This window comes from Acomys russatus, chromosome 13, assembly GCF_903995435.1.
Source record: "Acomys russatus chromosome 13, mAcoRus1.1, whole genome shotgun sequence".
In the NCBI taxonomy this organism is placed as follows: domain Eukaryota; kingdom Metazoa; phylum Chordata; class Mammalia; order Rodentia; family Muridae; genus Acomys; species Acomys russatus.
Genome location: NC_067149.1, coordinates 46445349 through 46465812, shown reverse-complemented (window position 1 = coordinate 46465812; position 20464 = coordinate 46445349). Strand labels below are relative to the sequence as shown.

The window sequence follows — 20464 nt, the reverse complement described above, 5'->3', positions numbered from 1 at the left end:
ACAGGCAGAAAATATAAAACAGTCACATGGACCATTGAAGAGAGGATTCTTGGCGGCAATAAAGAGGAGCTAGGCCACGCCTCTCCTTTGAGGCTGACTGAGGCGCATTCTGGAACCGCTGTGAACAGGATCACTGTTGTAAAACATGTGTGCTGTTAGCTGTGTCAACTCTAGGCTCATGAACTTCACGCCTCCCCCGCAAACACACACTCACTCCAGTACTCATGTGGTGGAGGAGACAGGGATGCCGCTGAAATCCAGGCCATTCTCACTCAGAGCAGCTCTTAGCACAGCATTACGTAGGATAAAGAGCTCATGACAGCCCAGATCTTGGTCCTCCCATCTTGGTCTCAAGCCGTGGAGTGGCATAGGTGCCAGTGTGCTGTGTACACCAGACAGATGGTGGGGAGTAAGGACAGACCCTCAAGAGGAGTTGGACCTGTTGAGTGGCTGGTAGGTGTGTAGACAAACAACGAAGAATGTCTGGACTTGTGTTGCCCAGTGTCTGTAAAGCTGGGCTCTCATTAACTCAAGGTAACACCTAATTCTCCCTATATGCTTGAAAGGCTCACCATGGCTTTTTCACAAACACTTAGGGCTTTTCCCTTGGGCCTCACACTTCTGCGGAAACTGTCAGTGTTGGCTCATAACCCCTTCTCTTGCCTACTTGAAACACCCTTTACTTCCATCCTGTCATGCCCCTAGTCAAAGCTGGGTAAGGCTTTGAGCTCTGTTCACTTGCGTCTCCAGCAGCTCTGGGGTTCAGTCTAAGCTGCATTCAGAGCTGGCTCAGAGCCCCCCTCCCCCTGTGCTGTCTGCCTGGCCCTCGGAGACCATTCATTACCAGCAGCAAGCTGCTTCTCTCTCCCTGCTGGTGTTTTACAACTAGAGTCTGCACACAAGTTTTTATTTGTGTACTTTTCTTGGAGCCCTAAGCTGTTGGAAGACATTACTCAGCACTAAATTTGGTGAAAATCTGTCTGGATAAGCAAGGTTGGGTTAAACATACCAAGAATCTGTAATCGCCCCTCTTGATCCCTGACTGTAAGAAGGCGGGCACCAAGCATTTGCACTCTGCGTTCAGCACTGCGCTTGGGGAGGGCGCATCAACACTGCAGCCTGCCAGCTTCACCTGACAAAAGCATGGCTACAACCGGCTGGCTGCAAATGATAAATCAGCCTTAACGAGGACTCAACACTCCAAAACTGGGGAGCAAGCTGACTCCTCTGAAAACAGGGAAAGAGGCCATGCCTCGATGAAGCAGACATATGAGGAGGTGGGGGACGCTCCTTTGCCACAAGCATGAGTGAGCAGCAGGCTTGTGCAGTTTTGATTTGAAATGTCTCACAAAGACCTCTGTATAAAGGCACTGGTCCCCAGTGTTTGATGTTACGGGGAGGTAGGGGCAGTGAAAAGAAGTGAGGCGTTTGGAGGCACGCCCTTGAAGGGAGTACTGGACCTCTGTTCTAGTTAGGGTCACTTATTGCTATGATGAAACACCATGAGCAAAAGCAAGTTGAGGAGGAAAGGGTTTGTTTGGCTCTCACTTCCACATCACAGTCCATCACTGAAGGAAGTCAGGACAGAACTCAAGCAGGACCAGAACCCAGAGTCATGAGCTGATGCAGAGGTCATGGAGGGGGGCTGCTTATGAGCTGGCTCCATATGGCTTAACCAGCCTGTTTTCTTATAGAACTCAGGACCAGCAGCCCGGGGTGGCCCCACCCACAATAGCCTGGGCTCTCCCCCACCAATCACTAATTAAGAAAATGCCCTACAGCTGGGTCTTATAGAGCCATTTCCTCAATTGACCTTTACTTCTTTCAGGTGACTCTAGCTTGTGTCAAGCTGACATCATAAATCTAGGTAGTGTTTCCTCTTTGCTTTCTGGCTGCCCCAAGACAAGCAGCTTTGTTCCGCCATGGCCTTCTGCCTCATATCAACAGACCCCACAGCAACAGAGCTAAGCCAAGCACAGACTACGATCTTTGAGACTGAGTGTCGAAGCAAAACGTTTATCCTCTAAGGGAGTTCAGGTTTGTTTCCCAATGGCAGAAACTTTGCCTACATGTCAGTGACAGATGTAGCTCTATCCAGGGTTACGGTGACACCAGCAACGAAGCCCATGGAGTTCCCTCATAAAGAAGGGGGCTCACTGCTTCCACTGCATCATCAATAAAGCGACGGGGGCGGGCGGGGGCATAGCAAGGTGGCCCTCAGGCACATACCGTCAAGGTCATGGTAAGAAGGCGTTGGTCCTTCCCGATGTCTGGCATGCAGCACTGGACCATGACTCTGGACTCTGTGAGGTCTCTTAATTTATGGGTGTCTCATAAAGAGACTTGCCCAGGAGCTGAAGGCAGGGCCAAGGGACTCCACTCACACCCCATCTTTTATAAAGCTGCTTTTAGCCGCAGTATTCCTGGCTCTACCTGAATTTCAGGAGATTAAAACTGCTGCTGGGGCAGAGACCCTGAAGTGGAGCCCGGCATCCTGAATTTGAGTTCTGGAGGAGCATGGGAAGGGGAGATGTTAATTTATACAGGAAGTTCAGTTCTGGGTGCCTAGACAATCCTTCTGATCTTTTCTTTCTTTGTTCTCTGAGAAGCTCTGTGGAAGGCAACTCTGCCCTGCTGAGGTGAGGCAGTATGCACCCTAGCCTGACTGTCCTACAGGTGGCCATCTTTGGTCTAACTGACTTGGCCTATTGCCTTTTAGATGACTTACTACAGTGGACGATGGAGAATGGATCATTTTGTCAAACCAGATCACCGTAGCATTGGCCTAAAAAGGCTGCATGTCCTTGGACCTCGCCAGCCAGGCTTGCTCTGCTGGGCAGTGGCTGCGGCTTCTGCTTTACTTCTTCATGTAAAAAGGTAAACTATTTTATGAAATAAAGCTATTTATTGTCGTAAATATAATAGACAAGTTAAGAATGGCATTTATCTTTCCCTGGCTACAGAAGCAACTTTAAACATGCAATTATTGAGTATTAAATGTTTCCCATTATTTTACTTAAAAATTTTTTTTTATCAATAAACCACATTCCCAGCCCTCACAGATTATTTTTAAAGACTGGTCATTGGCCAAATAACAACATTTCCCCCTCCTTTTTTAAGTGCTAGGAGCGCCTGTGTGTTAGGCAAGTGCTCTATCATGACGGTACATCCCCAGCCTACTATTGCTTCAATTTTACTAGACATGTTGCCAAAGTGATGCTGTTTCCCCTGATTTAGGACCACAGAACAGTGAGCATCTCTTTTGCCTCATTCTCCGTGTAAGACGGTAGAGGCGGGTATAATTCCTGTCAAGTATCTGAGAGATTCACACGGTTCCTAACAGTGCTGGATGACGTGGGAGGCATCCCTTCCAGAGGCCAATACAGGAGATGCAGGTCAAGGCACAGTGTGCAGTGAGGGAGAGCAGAGGTCTGTAGTCGAAGTTTTAGTTTCTTTGTAAACTCAGTTGTGTTGTGTAAATAAGTTTTTGTTCTAATTCCAAGTGTGGGATTTTAGTTTGAACTTTAGCTTGACCACACCTGTTAAGGGCATGGTTTTGTCAGCTGGTAAAGGCCTTCCTCATGCAGCTCTGAGTAATACAAAGAGGAGTGCAGAGAGAGCATGGTGGGGGGTGCGGTGTTGGCGTGTGGAGTGTAGCAGTTTGAGGAGACCAGACACCGACGGTGTTGCGCTTTGGGGCAGACGGAGAGAAACGCTTCAGGGCTCAGCAGCTTGGAGGAGACTGCTGGCTGTGTCTGCTGTTGATGGAGACAAGGATAGCCCAAAAGAACCCAATTAACCCCAAACAGCCGAGAGAAGTAAAGGGGCCCCCTCTCCCCACTAACCTTCTTTCTCCTATGTAGGGTTGGGAGGTTGGAAGGGAGACTGAGGCCTAAACACCCCAAATAAAGTAGAGTTTAAAAGAAAGCGTGCTCCAGAGGTCTATTCTCCTCAGACCACCTTTCTTCCACAGGGGAAGGCATGCCCTCCTACAGGAGAGGTGGGTGCCAGCGGCCCCTTGTTGGTAGGAGGGATGAACAAAGGTCAAAAGCATCTGGTCTGGGCACCAGACACTGTAAGGAAACCTGCACCCCACCCCAGCCTCCATTTCAAATTCTCCATGGAAAGAACAGGATTCAACTATGATACCCAAACCCAAAGATCTTTTTATGATCCAGGGAGAAGCCACGGTAAAGCACAAAGCTTTATCCACTGTGCGCGCTCAGCAGGAGCCGATGCCCACTCCCTGCTGGGGAAGGCGAGGCTCTGGTGCCTCCTTCTAGGACTGCTTCCTATGCCTCTGCACACGACACAGCATCCGGACTGCTCCAGAGCTTGGACAATCTTTGATCTTCTGCCCCTGAATAGCCATTACCTATCCTCACGCGACCTCCCTTTCAGCACATTTTCCAGACGTCTGTTTGAAGTGAGGGCAGGCTGGACCTGCTGTTTGGGCCCCAGGAAGTCACCTGAACTGAGAAATGTGAATGCTGCTTCAAGCCTGGGCTACTGTCGACACTTTACAACAGTTATCTTCTAGATGGAACTTGGGCAGGAATGCCTTCAGAAAGGTTCTTCCTCCAAAGGCTTGCATCAAACATGCCAAGTGGAGCTCTGCAAGTAAGAGGCTGTCTTGCCTTTAAGTCTTCATTGCTTCCAAAAGTACAGGGACCTCCCTAGTAGGTAACAAGTGGGGTAATATTGCCCTCTGGTGGTTATCAAGCACCATGGCACACAAAACCCAACACTAGGAAATTGTGCAAGAGCCCAATTCGTCTTAAAAATGGCAGATGTAGGAATGTAGGGAAAATGTAATCTTATATGAACTGAGCCCAGACCACCTACCTACTCAATTTGTAGTGCCAAGTATACAAGAGGGTACAATTTGTCAAAAAACAAGGATATTCAACAGTACAAAACATTTTACTCTGTATTACTATACTTTGTTTAAAAGGCAGAAATGTGTTTGGTTGCACCAGTTCACATGAAGGACCTGGAAAAATCAGTTCTCAAAAGTCTTTACTCTCACGCTGTCGGTCACGTGGCTTTTCGCATGGCTGCTTGTGTCACACTGAAGAGATAGGCTTCATAGATTATGCTTAAGAAGCTGTCGTCATTCTGGAAAACAAAGGCAACAGGCCCAGGGGCCGTTACTTGAGCAGCAGAAGGCAAGACTCCCTGCCTGTCCGCAGCTGCGCTGGCCGTGGGTCAGCGCCTTACCTACCTCTGCTGGTTGTGCTGACAGCCGGCAGGGTTGGCCTGTGTGTGGGGGTGTGAAGGGGCCTGGAGGCAAGGCTGGGGGCAGAGCTGCTGGACTTCACTGTCGGTATGTGAAGTCCATGTGCCACAACAGCCGACACAGACGGCAGGCCGGCCATGCAGAGTCCAGCTGTGCAGTGTGCAGGATGAACCAGCAGGGATGAGTCACAGCGCCTCGGCAACAGCGGGGGAGTCCGCTGGTCCCTGCTAAAATCCTCCAGGTTGCTGGTAATGTCTGTGCATTGTTCCAGGCACTCTTTGGGATTTTACCCATAGCATGGCCCATTGGTACCTTGCCAAAGTCAGCATGGCTCTTCCCGTGACCTCTGGCCTCGGCAATGGGCAGCCATAGATAGGCAGTTTCAGAGCTCTTATGTCTGACTAAGGTGGGGAGCAAACTCTAGGTCTAAGCACTGGTTTTCTTGATTCATGCTCGAGGCTTTCCCCTCCCTCTCGAATCCAGCGCAGCTTCTGCGGTCCCCCATGTTCAGCCTCCCTGGTTTATTCCCTCTCCATACCAGTCAGTGGCATTGTCAATCCATGTGTAAAAAGATGTTATTTCATTCTGCTTTTCTTACAAAGATGCTCTGAGTGACTTTTAGAGTGTTTCAGGAATACAAAACCCACAGCACGGAGAAGTGTTAGCCGCACACAGAGAATGGCGGGAACAGTACTGAACTAAGGCACAACATCCAGTCTTAGGGTAATGTGATCGGAGTGGAATGAGCCAGGAAAGGCAAGACTCTTTAAAATCTAAACCTATGTTTATATGTTTCCTTATTGTTCTGCTAAAGAAATTTGCAGATATTTGTTCTACATTCTCATGAACTCACTGTGAATAAATGGGCCATATTTCTATCTTAGTGCATATTTAAGATTAGTGACATTAATTAAATTAGGAAGGCTCAATCATGCCAGACTGCCATTCTACTTCCAAACAGATGCTCATTTCCAGTCCCATCCTTCTTGTTCTCTCTAAAACACGTTATCTTAGAAATGTTTTCACTAATAGGGATTAAACATCAACCAGAGACCAGACAACCGCCAAGGCTGGCCTGCTCTGCTGCAGTCGCCTGCTGATAATGTAGAGCCTCCAGACACCGTCAAGACAGCCTACGAGATCCTAAACACATTAGTTGAGGTCTCTGCTTCTGTGTGACTTCGAGCACTACCCTCTGCAGGGCCTGTCATTCACTCAGGAGTGTGCTCTGTTACACCGGCTGTCTAGTCTTGGAACATTAGCTACATAGCCTAAGAGGAGACAGGAACAGGGCAGCCTGGCTCGGTGCTAACACCAGACCAAACGTAAGCCTCAGTTTCCTCATCTGTAGAATCAGATAAATAAGAAGGTTTTAATTTTTTTTTTTTTTTTTTTTTTGCACTGATTTACTTTGTGTATGTGTGCGGGAGGGGTATGTGTGCAGGTGTGGATATGCCAGGACACCCAAGTGGTCAGAAGAAAGCCATGGGTCATCAGGCTTGGTGGCAAGCACCTTTACCTGAGTAAATTGAATGAATTATTCAACTTAACAGTGCACGGCACACAGTTTGGAATAAGTTACTACCACGGTACAGCAGAGACACGCAAGGCCAGGGCTGGCAAGGTGGCCTATCACTCCACCCTGTGCTGAGCAGCAGGTTTCAAAGCCATAGCTGACCTGTGTTGACAGCAGTCATAGCTGGGGCAGCTTAAGAATACAGCTTGCCCAAGAATGGCTCTAAGACTGCTCTCAACAGTGAGCTCCCAGAGTGCCCCGGCTGGCTGGTTATTCATCATATGTTTCCCCCCCTTTTTTTCTGGCTGCTGGCAGCTAGGAGGACTTACTCATTCCTCCAAGTCACAAATCTCTTGAAGGCTTGAGACACCTCCGTCCACAAGTAGTACTGTGAATATTATCCACTTAACTGAGTTTAGAAGCTGTTTAGGGGGCGTCACTCTATGGAGTCCAAAGAAGGCTCAGCCAACTCAGTCTGCCACGGTGCTCAACAGTCTTACCTGAATGAGGTTCAGCAGGGCCTCTTGGAGCTGTAGCCTGCTGAGGGGTCTGCTGGCCATGGTGGAGGAGTCCCAGTTCTGCGGGGGCAGGAGGAGGCTGGAGGAGGCAGCAGGGAGTTCTTGGCCTCCTAGGGGCATGAGCCCATTATCAGTCTCCCTCAGTGGGGCACAGGTGGACTGTGTGAAAACCACAGGGGGCGTGAGCAGAGAGGCCACTGCAGCAGGGACACACCGAGATGAGATGGTCTGCTCACAGCAAAGACATGCACACAGGCAGGGTTAGGGAGGACCCACACAACGGAGCTCCAGAGATGAAAGGCCATGTTCACAATGGTGGTAGAGGGGTGCTCAGTGGGAATCATCCCCAGATCCCGAGGGTGGGGAGGACTGACAGGGGCTGTTCCTGTTCCACCCTCAGCACTTTCCTCAGTGGTTACTACCTAGCTCTGGAGCCACCTGCCAATGCCATGACCTTTGTGCAGGAAACTAGGGCCTCGTGTGAGAGCTTATCTTTCAGGAAGCAGATATTTAGGAGGGCTGGCTTCCCTCAGCACTGGCTGTCCACTGCCCTGCCCTGACACCCTGTCATCCATGCGCCCAGACCTGGCTCCTCAAGGAGATACTGCCCCTGTCACTAGGAGGAACTGTGACTTATGCAGCAGGCCCCTTCTCGTGCTTCTCTGATTATCTACACCCAGCGTAGCTATCTACCGCTTCTCCTGGCTGGCATGGGGGGTGGGGATGGGTGAGGAGTGGGGCCAGGATGAGGGCAAAGGGGTAGATCACGGGATAAAGAGCAAGGTCTGGGCACACAGATCATGAACCACTGCGACCTGTCTGTGTGCTGAGTCTATCTAATCCGTTGGCTGGGAGGTCTAACACCAAGTTTTCAAATGGCTTTCCCAATTATGCAAGTGACATTCTGAACTGGGTCTGACTGACTCCTACAGCTGCCATGTGTCTCTAACTCAGGTAACAAAAAGGTATCTTATTTCTCAGCCTCAAAGCACTCCAAAACTCCAGAGAAGTAAGCAGAGAAGTGGCAATTTAGAAGTGGCTATAATTTTATCATCACTCCCTTGGCATCTTTGGGGGCAGAAAATGGCCTAGAGGAAAACAGGCGGTTGTTTCTTTTAGCTTTCCCTATTTGATACCCCAAGGAGAGGTGTTGAGAGCTAGCTCCCGAAGGGAGGAGTCACAGCGGCAGGAAGAGCACAGCGTGGGCTGACAGAATGTACACTTTCCTTATTTGGTTCCTGACATTTGTGAGAACTAAAAACAAAGAGAATTGTATATGCAGAAATTAAGTCTGATTATTAACCCTGATTTTCTGATTCCAAATTAAAGAGAAATGAAAAGCAGACATTTAAAAATGGGGTCAATAATGCACTGCATGAGAGTGAGGACAAAGCCCCAGTTTGAACAGAAGGGATTTAATAAAGAAACACCTCGATTTGGTTCACAGTCAAATCTATGTGTTATGTGCCCAGGGCTTTTGTTTTAAAACGTGCGAACAATTTCTGAGGACCCACTATGAGCTATATGATAAAATATGTCAAAAAGACCAACTTTGCTAGACATAAAATAGGTGGGGGGGGGGGAACCTTCCAATATTTAAAGTCAGCGCATTTTTATGCACTCTGTGGCAATTCAAGGAAAACAGACCTGGTTGGACCTTCAGATGCCACTACAGGCAAGGCCAACGGATCCTGGAGTCTCACTGGATCCTGGATTCTCACTATCTTCCCAGAAAGAAACACTATTTCTAGAAATTACACCATGTTCCCTTCTCTGGCCGTTTGTGGGTGGCACACATGTTCCTGCCTGGTCTTCATAATACCGATCACCTAGAGGCATTGAAAGCAGTACGGTCTTGACTGTTATTTCTGCTTACTTCAAGAACCTACAAGCCTGTTGGCTGTAGTGGTATGGCATCTGCTTTCTCACCACTGTGCAGTAAAGTGGCTACTGACATACAGGAAACACTCAAATCCTACACTGAGCCAATGAGCAAGCAGCAATCAATCACAGAGCAAAACCAAGAATTAGCCAGATGTTTACATCCCAAAATGTCAGAGCCAAAGGTCATGGGTCTTCTAGTCAAAGGCTAGGTATTTTTCCACATCTGGGCTGGCCTTCAGGCCTTATGACACGATAAAGATTTTACTTTACAATCTGTAAATGGCAGAGGAGTGACAGCCTGTAAGCAGAGGGAAATGTCTCTATCCAGGCAGAAAGGCAAGATGAAAGACAAACAGACACACTGAGGGGGCTCTGGGTAGCTGTTCTAAATGGAAATCCACAGGACACATGTTCCCTGCAGCACAGCAGCCAGCTGCAGATTCCAGTGCACCACGCCAGCAGTGTGGTATCTCCCCAGCACATATTTACCTGCAGAAGAGGAGCCTGGTTTTCCATGCTGGCTGTCTTGCTGACCCAGGCTTCCAAGGGCTTTTCTGTACCTGAGCCCTGGGCTGACACAGGGAACCTGGCTGCCAAGGCTGGCCGGGGGGCCGCCTGCTGCTCTTGTTGCACTACCTGGAGCTTTCTTAGGAGCTCCTGAGTAGGGAGCATCCTAGAGCTGCTCTCCTGGCTGCCAGGGAGGGGCAGGGCTTGTACTGGTGGTGCACACTGCTCCTTCCTGAGAGTTTGATGTCCTGGTATGAGAGGTGGAAGGGGGCCACTGAAATACATCAGTTGTGACTGGGCCATGCTCTGGCCTGGAGCCACCTGAGTGGCCACAGCTGGGCTGGCAGGAGCACATGGATTATACTTATGCACTGCCCCAGGGGCACCTTGAAGCTGCTCTAACAACTTGTGGCTTCTGCCAGTGCTCTGTGCACAGTAGGCAGTCCCACCATTCCAGGGGGACCCCAGTTGGACAGGACCAGGAAGAATTCCCCTTGCAGGACTGGGGCTGCCACTTTCACAGGGCCACTGTTCAGGGTGCCGTGGCAAGGGGTGCAGTCCTGTGCTCCCAACCATGAGTTTCTGAATGGCTGGGCATAGCTGCTTCTCTACCGGGAGTAAGAGCTTCCTGGGTTCCTCACAGGACAGGGAGCATGCAAACCCGTGATGAACAGGAAGCTTCTCCTGCTGCTGCTGCTGCTGCTGCTGCTGCTGCTGGTGGTAGTGATGATGGTGATGATGGTGGGCAAAGGTCTGGGAAGTTTTCATAGTTTCCTGACAGGGAGCTTTGTCTTGTTTCCCAAACAGTGCTGTCAAAGATAGGTGTTGGGGCTTGGGGTCCAAGGTCTGGGGAAAAAGAAAGATATCCACAATTAGGTTCGCATATCTTGGTTATGGGAGGGGAGGCTGGGAAGTGTAACTCAGCTAACTGATGGTTTCCTCTATCCACAAAGGGTCAATGACAGAGGTGAAATTTATGAACTTGAAAAGCCTGAGACCTCTGAAACGTCTATCTTCCCAGCATTCTACCCTCTGTGTCCCCGAGACTGTTGTTATGCCACAGTATCTGGTCACTTGATAAGACATGCATGTGACCCTCGAGGGGTCTGCATCTCACGGACTAGGGCACAAAATTCTACTCTACAGTAGAAGATTGCACATACTTCATGGAAACCCACTCTCCAGCCATGGTCCATCTAGGGATGCTGAGAACAAGATGTGTCGGAAATAAGCAGGATGTAAGAGCTCTGGGTTCTTAGTAGCTTTTCACAGAATTATAGAGAACCAAGGCTAGAAAGAAATTAGTATTTTAATCTAATGTGCAAGGACTGGGCATATACAATGCTCTGGCCCCACTGCCATGCTGCTCCTGCCCTCCTGGCCCTGGGCCTTTCTGCACACTCTGCTTGGAGACATAGCTCCATTCTAAAGCCAGTGTATCTTGGTTTCTCTACTAAAATGAAATAAAAAGTTCTCTTGCAAGGATTGAAAAACTAAAATAAGTTAGAAAATACTTTTTTTTAAAATCAAAACAAGATTTTCAATAGTCAGTCATTTTATGTCTTCCAGCTCATGTCCATTTTCAGAACTGACTTAAACTAATTCATTGAACAGGCCCCTTCTTATGTAAGAATAACTATGATGCAAGAACAGACACATTTCCTTTACAGTCAGCAATGAGCCCTGCTACTCAGTCAATGTTGTCTCTGTGCTACTGTTCTGAATAGCACACACCACACACACGGCCACAGGCCTGTAGGGCTTAGGCTCCCTGGCCCAGAGCTAATCCACAGCAGACATTCCATGCTGCAGACCCAGTGCCTGGCATCGCTCCTGGTACAGAGTAGTGCTCAGAATATTACATTTTATTGTGCTGCCATGATGGCTGCTCCTCCAGGGGTCTGGGAAGTCACCTATCCTGGAATGCACCCCAATGGCTTATGCTTCTGTCTCTCTGACACTTGTTACCTCACAAGCCATAAGCACAGGATGTGGTAAAGGCTACAGTACCCAAGGAAGAACATCAGTGCCACATAGTACAGATACACAGTTGAACAACGCTGCCTTTCTCTACTGACCTTCAGGGTCCTTCAGCAGTGCTAGGCCCTCCCCTGAGGTATATGGATAAAGCTCTTTGAGACCCCCAGTGAGGCCGCAGATAAGCAGAGGATTTCCTGGTCTCTGTACACTCCAGGTTACATACTCAGACTGTGAGATCTGGAGCTGGGTGCCTCAGATGAGAAAGAACATGTGACATTTGTCCTTCTGGGTCTGGGTTGTTGCACTCAGTATTATCGCTTCTAGCTCTACCCATTTACCTACGAATTTCATGATTTGATTTTCTTTACAGCTGAACAGTATTCCATACTGTATGTGCACCACATTTTCATTATCCATTCATCAGCTGAAGGGCAGTTAAGATGTTTCCATTTCCAAGCTTTGTGACCAGAGCGGCATGAAACCAACAGAAGGCATGCTGACATGGAAGGGGGAGATTGCATGGGGTCTCGCTCCTACACATGGAACTATAGGCAACTAAGGCATGCTGAGAGCAGGGGGGACAGTCTTCCTCAGGGAAGAGCACACCAAGTGGCTATCCGACACCAAATGGTCAGCCCTGAAAAACAGTACACACGAATAGTATACATATACATAACAACCTAGACTGAACAGTGGTAATTATGTGTATTTATGAGTATTTAATATTTAGGAATTAAAGAAATAGAGGCCATGGATGAGAGAAGGTAAGGGGAGTTTAAGGTGGATAGGTTGGAGGGAGGGAAGGAGGGGGATTATGTAATTATATTTTAATTAAAAAAAAATGTCTCAAAAAAGAAAACAAAACAAGAAGCAGAGGACTCCTACCTTGCTGGGCAGGGGATCTTGCAGCCTCTGGCTGCTGCTGGGTCTCACAGGGATGGGTTTGATAAGTTTAGGGTTGTCACAGATGGCAGAACAACTGGTTATCTGTTTTGGCTCAGAGCAGGTCTTACACTGGAATGGAAAAACCCAAAGACTTTATTTTTGATGGAAATAAAAGAAGCTTTAGAGCTTTTACACTCGCTCTTGCTTACCTAATTGGTAAATGGCTATTTTAAAATAAGTTTTCATGCATGATGGATAATCTCTCCTACCCTTCTGATGGGAACTCTATCTGGGTAAAAAACAACTACAAATTTATTTTTGTGTGTAATTCAGTGCCCTGAAACACCACCACTAACGTTAGCTGCCCGAGGACCCAATGCTCTTAGATAGTTGGAAGATTATGTGTTTGATTTAAAAACAACCAGTCTAACAGGTTTCAATGGTAAGCACTCACAGAATCAACACATTTAGAGTAGGGGACGGGGAGCTGCTAAAAATATTTAACCCAAGCGCCTAACCTTTTTTTTTTTGGCTACAAACTAAAAAGTAAAGCTGTCTTAAACCAGTGATTTAAAAATTGCTAACACTATCTTTATTTAATGGATGACTTCTTGCATTAACAGGACAATTTAAATAAAGTGTTCTGTGCCACTCACTACAAATTAGAATTTCATAAACAGACAAGCCTCATCACTTCAGATACTGACTCATTATCACCTATTAATCTAACCAACTATGCACCCGCTAACAGGATTCCTCACAAGAGGGCCTGGCAATGATGCTGGGGTTTGTTTTGTCAAAACACGCACTACAATAGGCCGTGCACACTGTAGACTCTGTCGTGTCTGCTTCAGCTTCACAGTCAAGGCCTAAGGCCTGAAAACACTGTCACTGCCTCTGACAAAGCACGAGTGATAGGCGCCATCTCACATCTCAGGAGCCCACAGTTCTCAAGGGGGTTTCCACCTATTGGGGCACACCCTCTAATTCTAGGACAGAGGCCTGGAGTTGGTTGTCAGTGTGTGCACCTATCTGTTAGATCAACCACACAAAAGTATAACTATATTTTGCAAGAGTTCTGTCAATTCTTTGGCCTTTCCTCTACACTGAGAGGTAGCTTTGCCTCTCCTTAGGTCTTTCCCCCTTTTCTTTTTTGAGACAGACTGTTACTACATAGTCCAACCTGGACTCAAAATGACAACCCTAATCATTAGGGAAATGCTAATCAAAGTTACCATGGGACCTTCTGTCACTCCAGGTAGGGTGTGTACTCTCAAAAGGCCTAAGAGGGCTGGAAAGATGGCTCAAGGGCTAAGAGCACCTGTTGCTCTTGCAGAGGACCCAGGTTTGGTTCCCAGCACTCACAGCCGTAGTTCCAGGAAATTTAATGCCCTCTTCTGATTTCTGTGGGCACCAGGCACACATGTGGTGCACACACATAAAATTAAAAAAAAAATTAAAAGGCAAAGCAAAGGGAATCCTGGTACAGTACTGCTGGTAAACCTAAAAATATAATTACCAGAAGACCTGCCACTGCTGGGCACATAACTACAGGGCATGACATCATTATGTCCCAGAGACATCTGTGTTCATTGCAGCACCATTTATAACAGCCAAGTCGTGGATCAATTAAATGTGTGACAACACATAGATGGACAAATAAAATCACAGACAGACAGACAGACAGACAGACACATGATATTTAATTTTCAAAGGAGAAAAAAGCAGTCCTGTCATTTGTGAACATATGGATGAAATTGGAGGCTAGTATGCTAATTCCACCAAGCACAGAGAGCCAAACACCACAGGACATCACTTCTATGTGGAATCCAGAGAAGCAGAATTCACAAGGGAAGGAGACTGGTGGCTATCAGAGGCCTGGGCAACGAGCCATTGTGGGGATGTTTAAGACACAAAAAGACATGGTGGGAAGTTCAAAAGGATCCACTGCACATCACAGTGACTACAGCTAATAATAGCATCTGTGAAAGGTGCTAAGAGGAGCCTTTAAGTGCTCTCACCACAAAAAATGCTAACTATGTAAGGTTGGATGTCTTAATTTAAACAAACAACTTGTCAATTAAATTTTAAAAATTAATTTAAAAAGAAAACTGAACTCCCCACCAAATTCCAGAGTCTGAAAGGATCTCAGCCCTCTTTGTTTAATTTTTATCAAGAGACATGAAAATTTTTTAAACATCTCCACTGCCTCTTCTTAAACATGTCCAAAAATGGAGATGCCCTTCAGAAGAATTCTGAGGGAAATAAAAATTCCTGCCTTTTAAATTACTGTTTCCATTTCCCAATTCTTTATACCAGACACACTTTACTTATGGTCTGTACATTGTCTGAGTATGTCTAAAACGCCTACATGTACATATGAGAGGTGACAGCACAGGCGGGACAAGGCTTATGCAATGTGACTGATGCTAACAGGAGAGCATCTCCATCTAATTGGCGAGGTCAGGCATGACTTGTGAGATGGGAAGGCTATGAAATGGACCTGGAAAGGCTGATCTTGTTTGGATGGGTGGGGACAGGGAGGAAAGAGAGGAAGGCACTTTGAAGATCCCGATGTTAGTTTCAAATACTTACAGAATACCCCAAAGACCATGTTCGGAAAGCCTGAAGAGTCCATGAGTTCATAAGCCAAGAAGAATGTAGACAGGGAATGTTATCAGTGTGAGGCCTATGGGATGGCTAGTGGGAAAATGGGGCCCGGAACCCTGAGTTTAATTCCTGGGACCTTCAATGAGCCGAGCTTGTTCCTAGAATCCACAACCAACAGCAGGAGAGACCTGACTTCTGAAAGATGCCCTCTGACTGCCACATGTGAATAGTGGCTTGTGACACACACACACACACTCAATTAAATAGTAGTGTCAGAGGCAGGTATTGGTATCTGAGTACTTTCAAAGAAAAGGCAGTAGTCATTTATTTTTGGTTGACTTTTGTCCACGCTGTCTCTCCTATCATTACCATGATACCATAGATTATTATACACTAATGCAAATTTCATTTATTGTAACAGTTGAAAAATTACAAGGCCAATATTCCTATTAATAACAAGACTGCTGAATTAAGTTTCTAATTTGTTGTTCTTTTCATCCTTAAAGTATTTATTACTTACTAAGATTGTTCAGTTCAAACACTGTGACTTGAATCATGATCTTTCTAATCGTGTCATAATGTAATATTCAGTTACATTTTCTTATTTTTAACCCAGTTTCCAAATTCCAATTTTTTTTCTTAATTTTATTTTGTTCATTTTCTAGTGTTAATCTTTTATATTCAATTTATGTTTATATTTATCAATTTATATTTCAACTTCCTAGTTTTTAGGCATGAACATTTCTTCTTATTTGTTACAAAATTTTATTTTGCTTATGTTTCTTTTAAATCTGCAAAATGTTAATTTTTATATAGTGGAAATTAATTGGTTCTGAGTTTTAAGGCACAGGAAGATTTCTTTTCTCCTAGAATGCAAAGAGATCCAAGTAAGTTCTCCTCTGGGACCTGAGATTTATCCTGGGATGTAGTTTGAGGTACAGTTTGATTCTCTACTTCTCCAAATGGGTACCAGTTGACTCAACACGTTTACTTAAGAATCCGTTCATATAACTGACCTGAAACAGTTCTTTACTATATCATAAACTTGATCTATAATTCCATCTAATCCTGGCTTTACCTAGCCTGTCTGCCTATGTGGCTACTATGCAGGCATACCAACAACCCACAGTGTCCTTAATTTTCATAACCAAGTTTTAGCATCAGGTAAAGCCTGCTTCATGGCCCCTACTCTACCTCCTGCCAACAATGCTGGTCTTTACACCCCCACCCACCACGCCTTCTGCCTATTTCCCCCTTACAGTCAGCTTGTCTGCTCTATGAAAAGGAGAAGAGGAGGAAACAGCAGCATTTAGTTAGAAACCACCTATACTTTATAGAATAAAGGAGAACTGACAACTTTACATCCAGTCTTCTTAATCCTTAGCTTACAGGATATACACTTCTGTATAATTTTCAAGCCACCTTTTATCTATTCTCTGGGGAGGGAGGGCCCCACAGCACACGTGTAGAGGCCTGGCGACAGGTGCCCTTACCCACTGAGCCCTGTTGCTGGCCTCCTGCTTTGACTGTTTGAGAGGTCTCACTACCGGGCTAGCCTGGACCTCAGCACCCTCCTGTTTCAGCTTCCCAGATACTGGGATGACGGCCTGCCCCATCCACAAAGGCCTGATTTTTTTTTTTTACATATTGCCATTGTAAATCTAGTAGATCCTTTAACTGAATACGATAGAATTTGCTTATATGAAAGCTACTAATGTCTTAGGGTACCTTTTTATTTACTTAAAAAGCGAACAGTCTACACCTGCTATCTTGATGTCGCCTGGCTGGCTTCTGAAGCGCCTTAAGTCTTCCTCTGTGTCGACCCGCTCACTGCGGTTAAGTACCATCGTACAGAAGAGCAGGACTCACCTTCGTGTACTCATCTTTGGCTTTGGTCAACATCTGTAAGATATCCACTTCTTGGCTCTCTCCTGAGTTCAGGGTCACCGGGGAGGATCCTGCTCCAGCCCCATGACAGGCTTTCAACTGTTCGCACTGAGTGAGGCTAGAAAAACAAGGGCAGATACATATTAGGAAACTAAAGTCAAAACCAATGCTATCCTCCAATTCTCTCCCAAGGGTTTCCATCCCATCAGCACCATCTCAGAAAGACTGCCAAGGCGCTGGAAACAGAAAATGAGAGAAGAGGTCTTGAGTCAGCTGGCCACATATGCAAATCCACGGTAGGAGGCAGCAAGCTATGGCCTGTGGACGCTAGCCTGCCCCGCCTGTTTTATGAAGAGAATAACAAACACAGGCCTGCTCATTGCTGGACACATCAGCCATGACTGCTCTTCCATTACAGCAGCAGAAAGGAGAAGCCTTCCTCAGAGCACACAACAGGGATGACCCCCCTCCTTCCGAAATGCCTTGAGGTCAAGCAAGGTGGACTGGACCACCTCAGGCCTTACAGCTCTCTGGCTATTTGGAGATCTCTTAAAGGTCCCATTCTAGCACTGACCACATGATTGTAAATCAGTTTCCTGCCTGAGCAGTCACTGCACAGCACTACCAGGTGTGCCACAACCGCCTCACTGACTTTCAGGGTACTCTTTAACTCATATGAAATCCTGCTATTATTACCCCTTGCACAATTTACAACACCATGAAATGTTTAAGGAACTAGTTGTTATGGTGGTAAATACCAGTTTGAACACACTTAATCACCATCTGTGACTTGAGCTGGCTGCCTAAAATTAGCTCTCACAAGGGAGAGTTTCAGGAGTCAATTTTATTTATAAAAATGTGTTCCCTGGTTTTCATTTCCTTGTGGGGGTCACTTTTTCATTTCACTGTCCTGGGATTTAGAAATGAATACTGGTTCTTTGCAGACAGAGCCTCACATCCAAGTGGGGAACAGCTGTCCTAGGCAGAGACTCAGCTTCATTAGGAAACTTCATTCTGAGGCTCTTGGCTATTTGCATAAACTGCAGTATAACTGGGGGTAACAGGTCAGAGCCCACCAGTCTCACCTGGGCCTCGTTTTGATGCAATCAGGGAAGCCAGGGGTAGGAAACCCAGGTAGTAATGTAGTGTAGAAGCATCTAGAACCAGCATGTGAGAAAGAGACTAATGGGGGTGGTGGCTTTTTTTTTTCTCTCCCAGAGATGGGAACTAAAGACAATGCTAAGAACTTGGTGTTTGAAGCCTTGGGGATTCTGAGTTATAAACAGTTTGAAAGGAGGGCTGCTAAAGGGCAGGCAGGAAGTGGGGGGTATTAAAGGCCGGGGCAGCCTTTCAGGAGGAGTCTGCATGGACACATAACTTGGCAGAGAAAATACTACTTATTTACAAATGAGGAAAGTACCAAAGAAAACCAACAAGTGCAAGGGCTCACAGCACACGGGGCAGAACAATCAGCCGCGTTATGTGCAGGGTGGACCTTCAGAAGGCACAGCAAGCCTTTCTTACTTTTTTCATATACTCAGCAGCGTCCAGTGTTGCGGGGGAGGGGCGGGTTAGGTTGAAGATGATGGCTGAGAAACACTTCTGGTAAAGCTAGTGCTGCTTCACACACTTAGAAACAGGAACCAAAGCGCCAGCTCCTAGGAAACACGTGGCCTTTTAATACTTACTGTTTCATTAGTTTTGCAATTCTCTGGCACTCTTCCTTATCATAAAACCAAATTCCATAAATGGACACTGGGGAAAAACACATCAAACAAGCCATAAGCATCTTCAAAGCCACACCATGGAAAGAAATGCCCTTTCCGTCTTAGATGAAAATATATAATAATTAGTTACAGAATCGATTCATTTAATTAACTATTAATAAATGAAAGTGGTCACTGGAGTTAAAGCCAGGCCTACGTGAGACACTGTGTCCAAAGGACAAGCACCTGCTCCTAGAAGTGCAGCCGAGTTTGTGTCACACCAAAGCCAGCTTCCCCTACAGTGTGGCCTCTAACCCAACAGGCAGCTGGTGATATGTCTTAAACAGTGACTACAGATCGAAAATGAGATCAGGAGTCCCCAACTTCTTGGCTTTGAGGCTTCATTGTTTCTATATTCCATTTGCACATTTCACAAACACATTTCATCTTTATTTTTAAATATTCAGAAACCTGATGCTCAAATTATGCCTAGAAACTTCCTTCCCTCTCCTTCTCCAACGAATCTGTTAACTGAAAAACTGGCTGTGAGTTATTAGGATAGGGAACTAGGAAAATATATTTTAATAATGAATTTCATTTAAAAATGTCTGCAGAAAACTTACAATTTTTTTTTTCAAATAAGATTCTATTAAATGTAGTGTTTATCTGTCTAGCTTAGGTCTTGGTCATATACACAAATACTCATTAATAATACAATAACTACATGGGCACTAAGCAAAACTTGACTGAAAACAACAGTAATGACAGAGCAATGAAAATTAGCAAAAAAATACTTTAAAGGAAAACACAAAATTTCAACTTTCAAAGCACTTGATTATTTTGAATGGAGACAGCTCTGGTGGTCTAAGAACATCCCTTTCTCCTCACTCATCTCACAATGGCCAGACCTGGGCTCCCTGCTTCGGGACAGGACTGATATGAGCATCCAAAGGTACAGGAAACGCCTTCTTAACGCTTTGTTAAATATAAAAAGGAAGCCTTATGAATCCAAATCACCAACTTGCTAAAAGTCATCACCAAGACTTTAAACTTTACTTCTGTACTGATCAAGTGCATGCAGACTCTTTTTTAAAAAGTTTGTGTGTGTGCATGTACACACGTGTGTGCATGTGCGCCCACATGTGCATGTCACGTGTGCAGTGCACACACATGCCAGAAAGGGCATTAGAGCTGGAGTTGCAGGAAGTTGAGCTTCCAGATGTGGGTGCTGGGAACCAAGCCTGCACGTCTGGAAAAGCAGTAAACGCTCTTTGCCCATAAGTCATCTCTCCCACCCCTGTATGCAGAACCTGTGCCTCAGACACCTACATAGGAAGAGGGCAAAGGGAGAGGAAGGCCTGGCTTTTTCAGCCTGGTGACTCTCTCAGATAGAAACACATACACACACACTCGTCTTAGGGACTCTGACAAATCTGAGGAAAATGAGAACATCACCGTTCTCCAATCAGTGTGCTGTGACCACTTTCACATGCAAAACCTTTGCATCAAGACTTATTTGCTTGTTTGTTTTTCAAGACAGGGTTTCTCTGTGTAACCTTGGCTATCCTGGACTTACTTTGTAGACCAGGCTGGCCTCGAACTCACGGGGAAGTCACCCCCACTCAGCTTCCTTACAGCTTCCAGTGCTCTGTTCTTATAAGGTCAGGCAGGACTGCTAGCACTCAGCCTTGTGAGAAGCTCCGTGCATTCACATGCCTGACTTTTCTGTCAC

At 46.2% G+C, this 20464-nt stretch overlaps 1 protein-coding gene across 4 annotated transcripts in view; it reads right to left on the bottom strand.

Moving 5' to 3' along the window:
* Window positions 1-4904: 4904 nt before the first annotated feature.
* Dcp1b (decapping mRNA 1B) overlaps window positions 4905-20464 on the bottom strand; it is a 37571-nt gene continuing 22011 nt past the window's right edge. For 2 of the 4 annotated variants that reach the window (XM_051155215.1, XM_051155216.1), the window contains 5 exons: window positions 18715-18781; window positions 17009-17144; window positions 9647-10510; window positions 7256-7432; window positions 4905-5118 (listed from right to left, as the gene is read on the bottom strand). In XM_051155215.1, the coding sequence (XP_051011172.1) occupies window positions 5038-5118; window positions 7256-7432; window positions 9647-10510; window positions 17009-17144; window positions 18715-18781 (1325 nt within the window). In that variant the 3' untranslated portion in view covers window positions 4905-5037. Of the gene's footprint in view, window positions 5119-7255; window positions 7502-9646; window positions 10511-12529; window positions 12659-17008; window positions 17145-18714; window positions 18782-20464 lie in introns of all 4 variants that reach the window. The other 2 variants (XM_051155217.1, XM_051155218.1) reach the window with 2 other exon arrangements.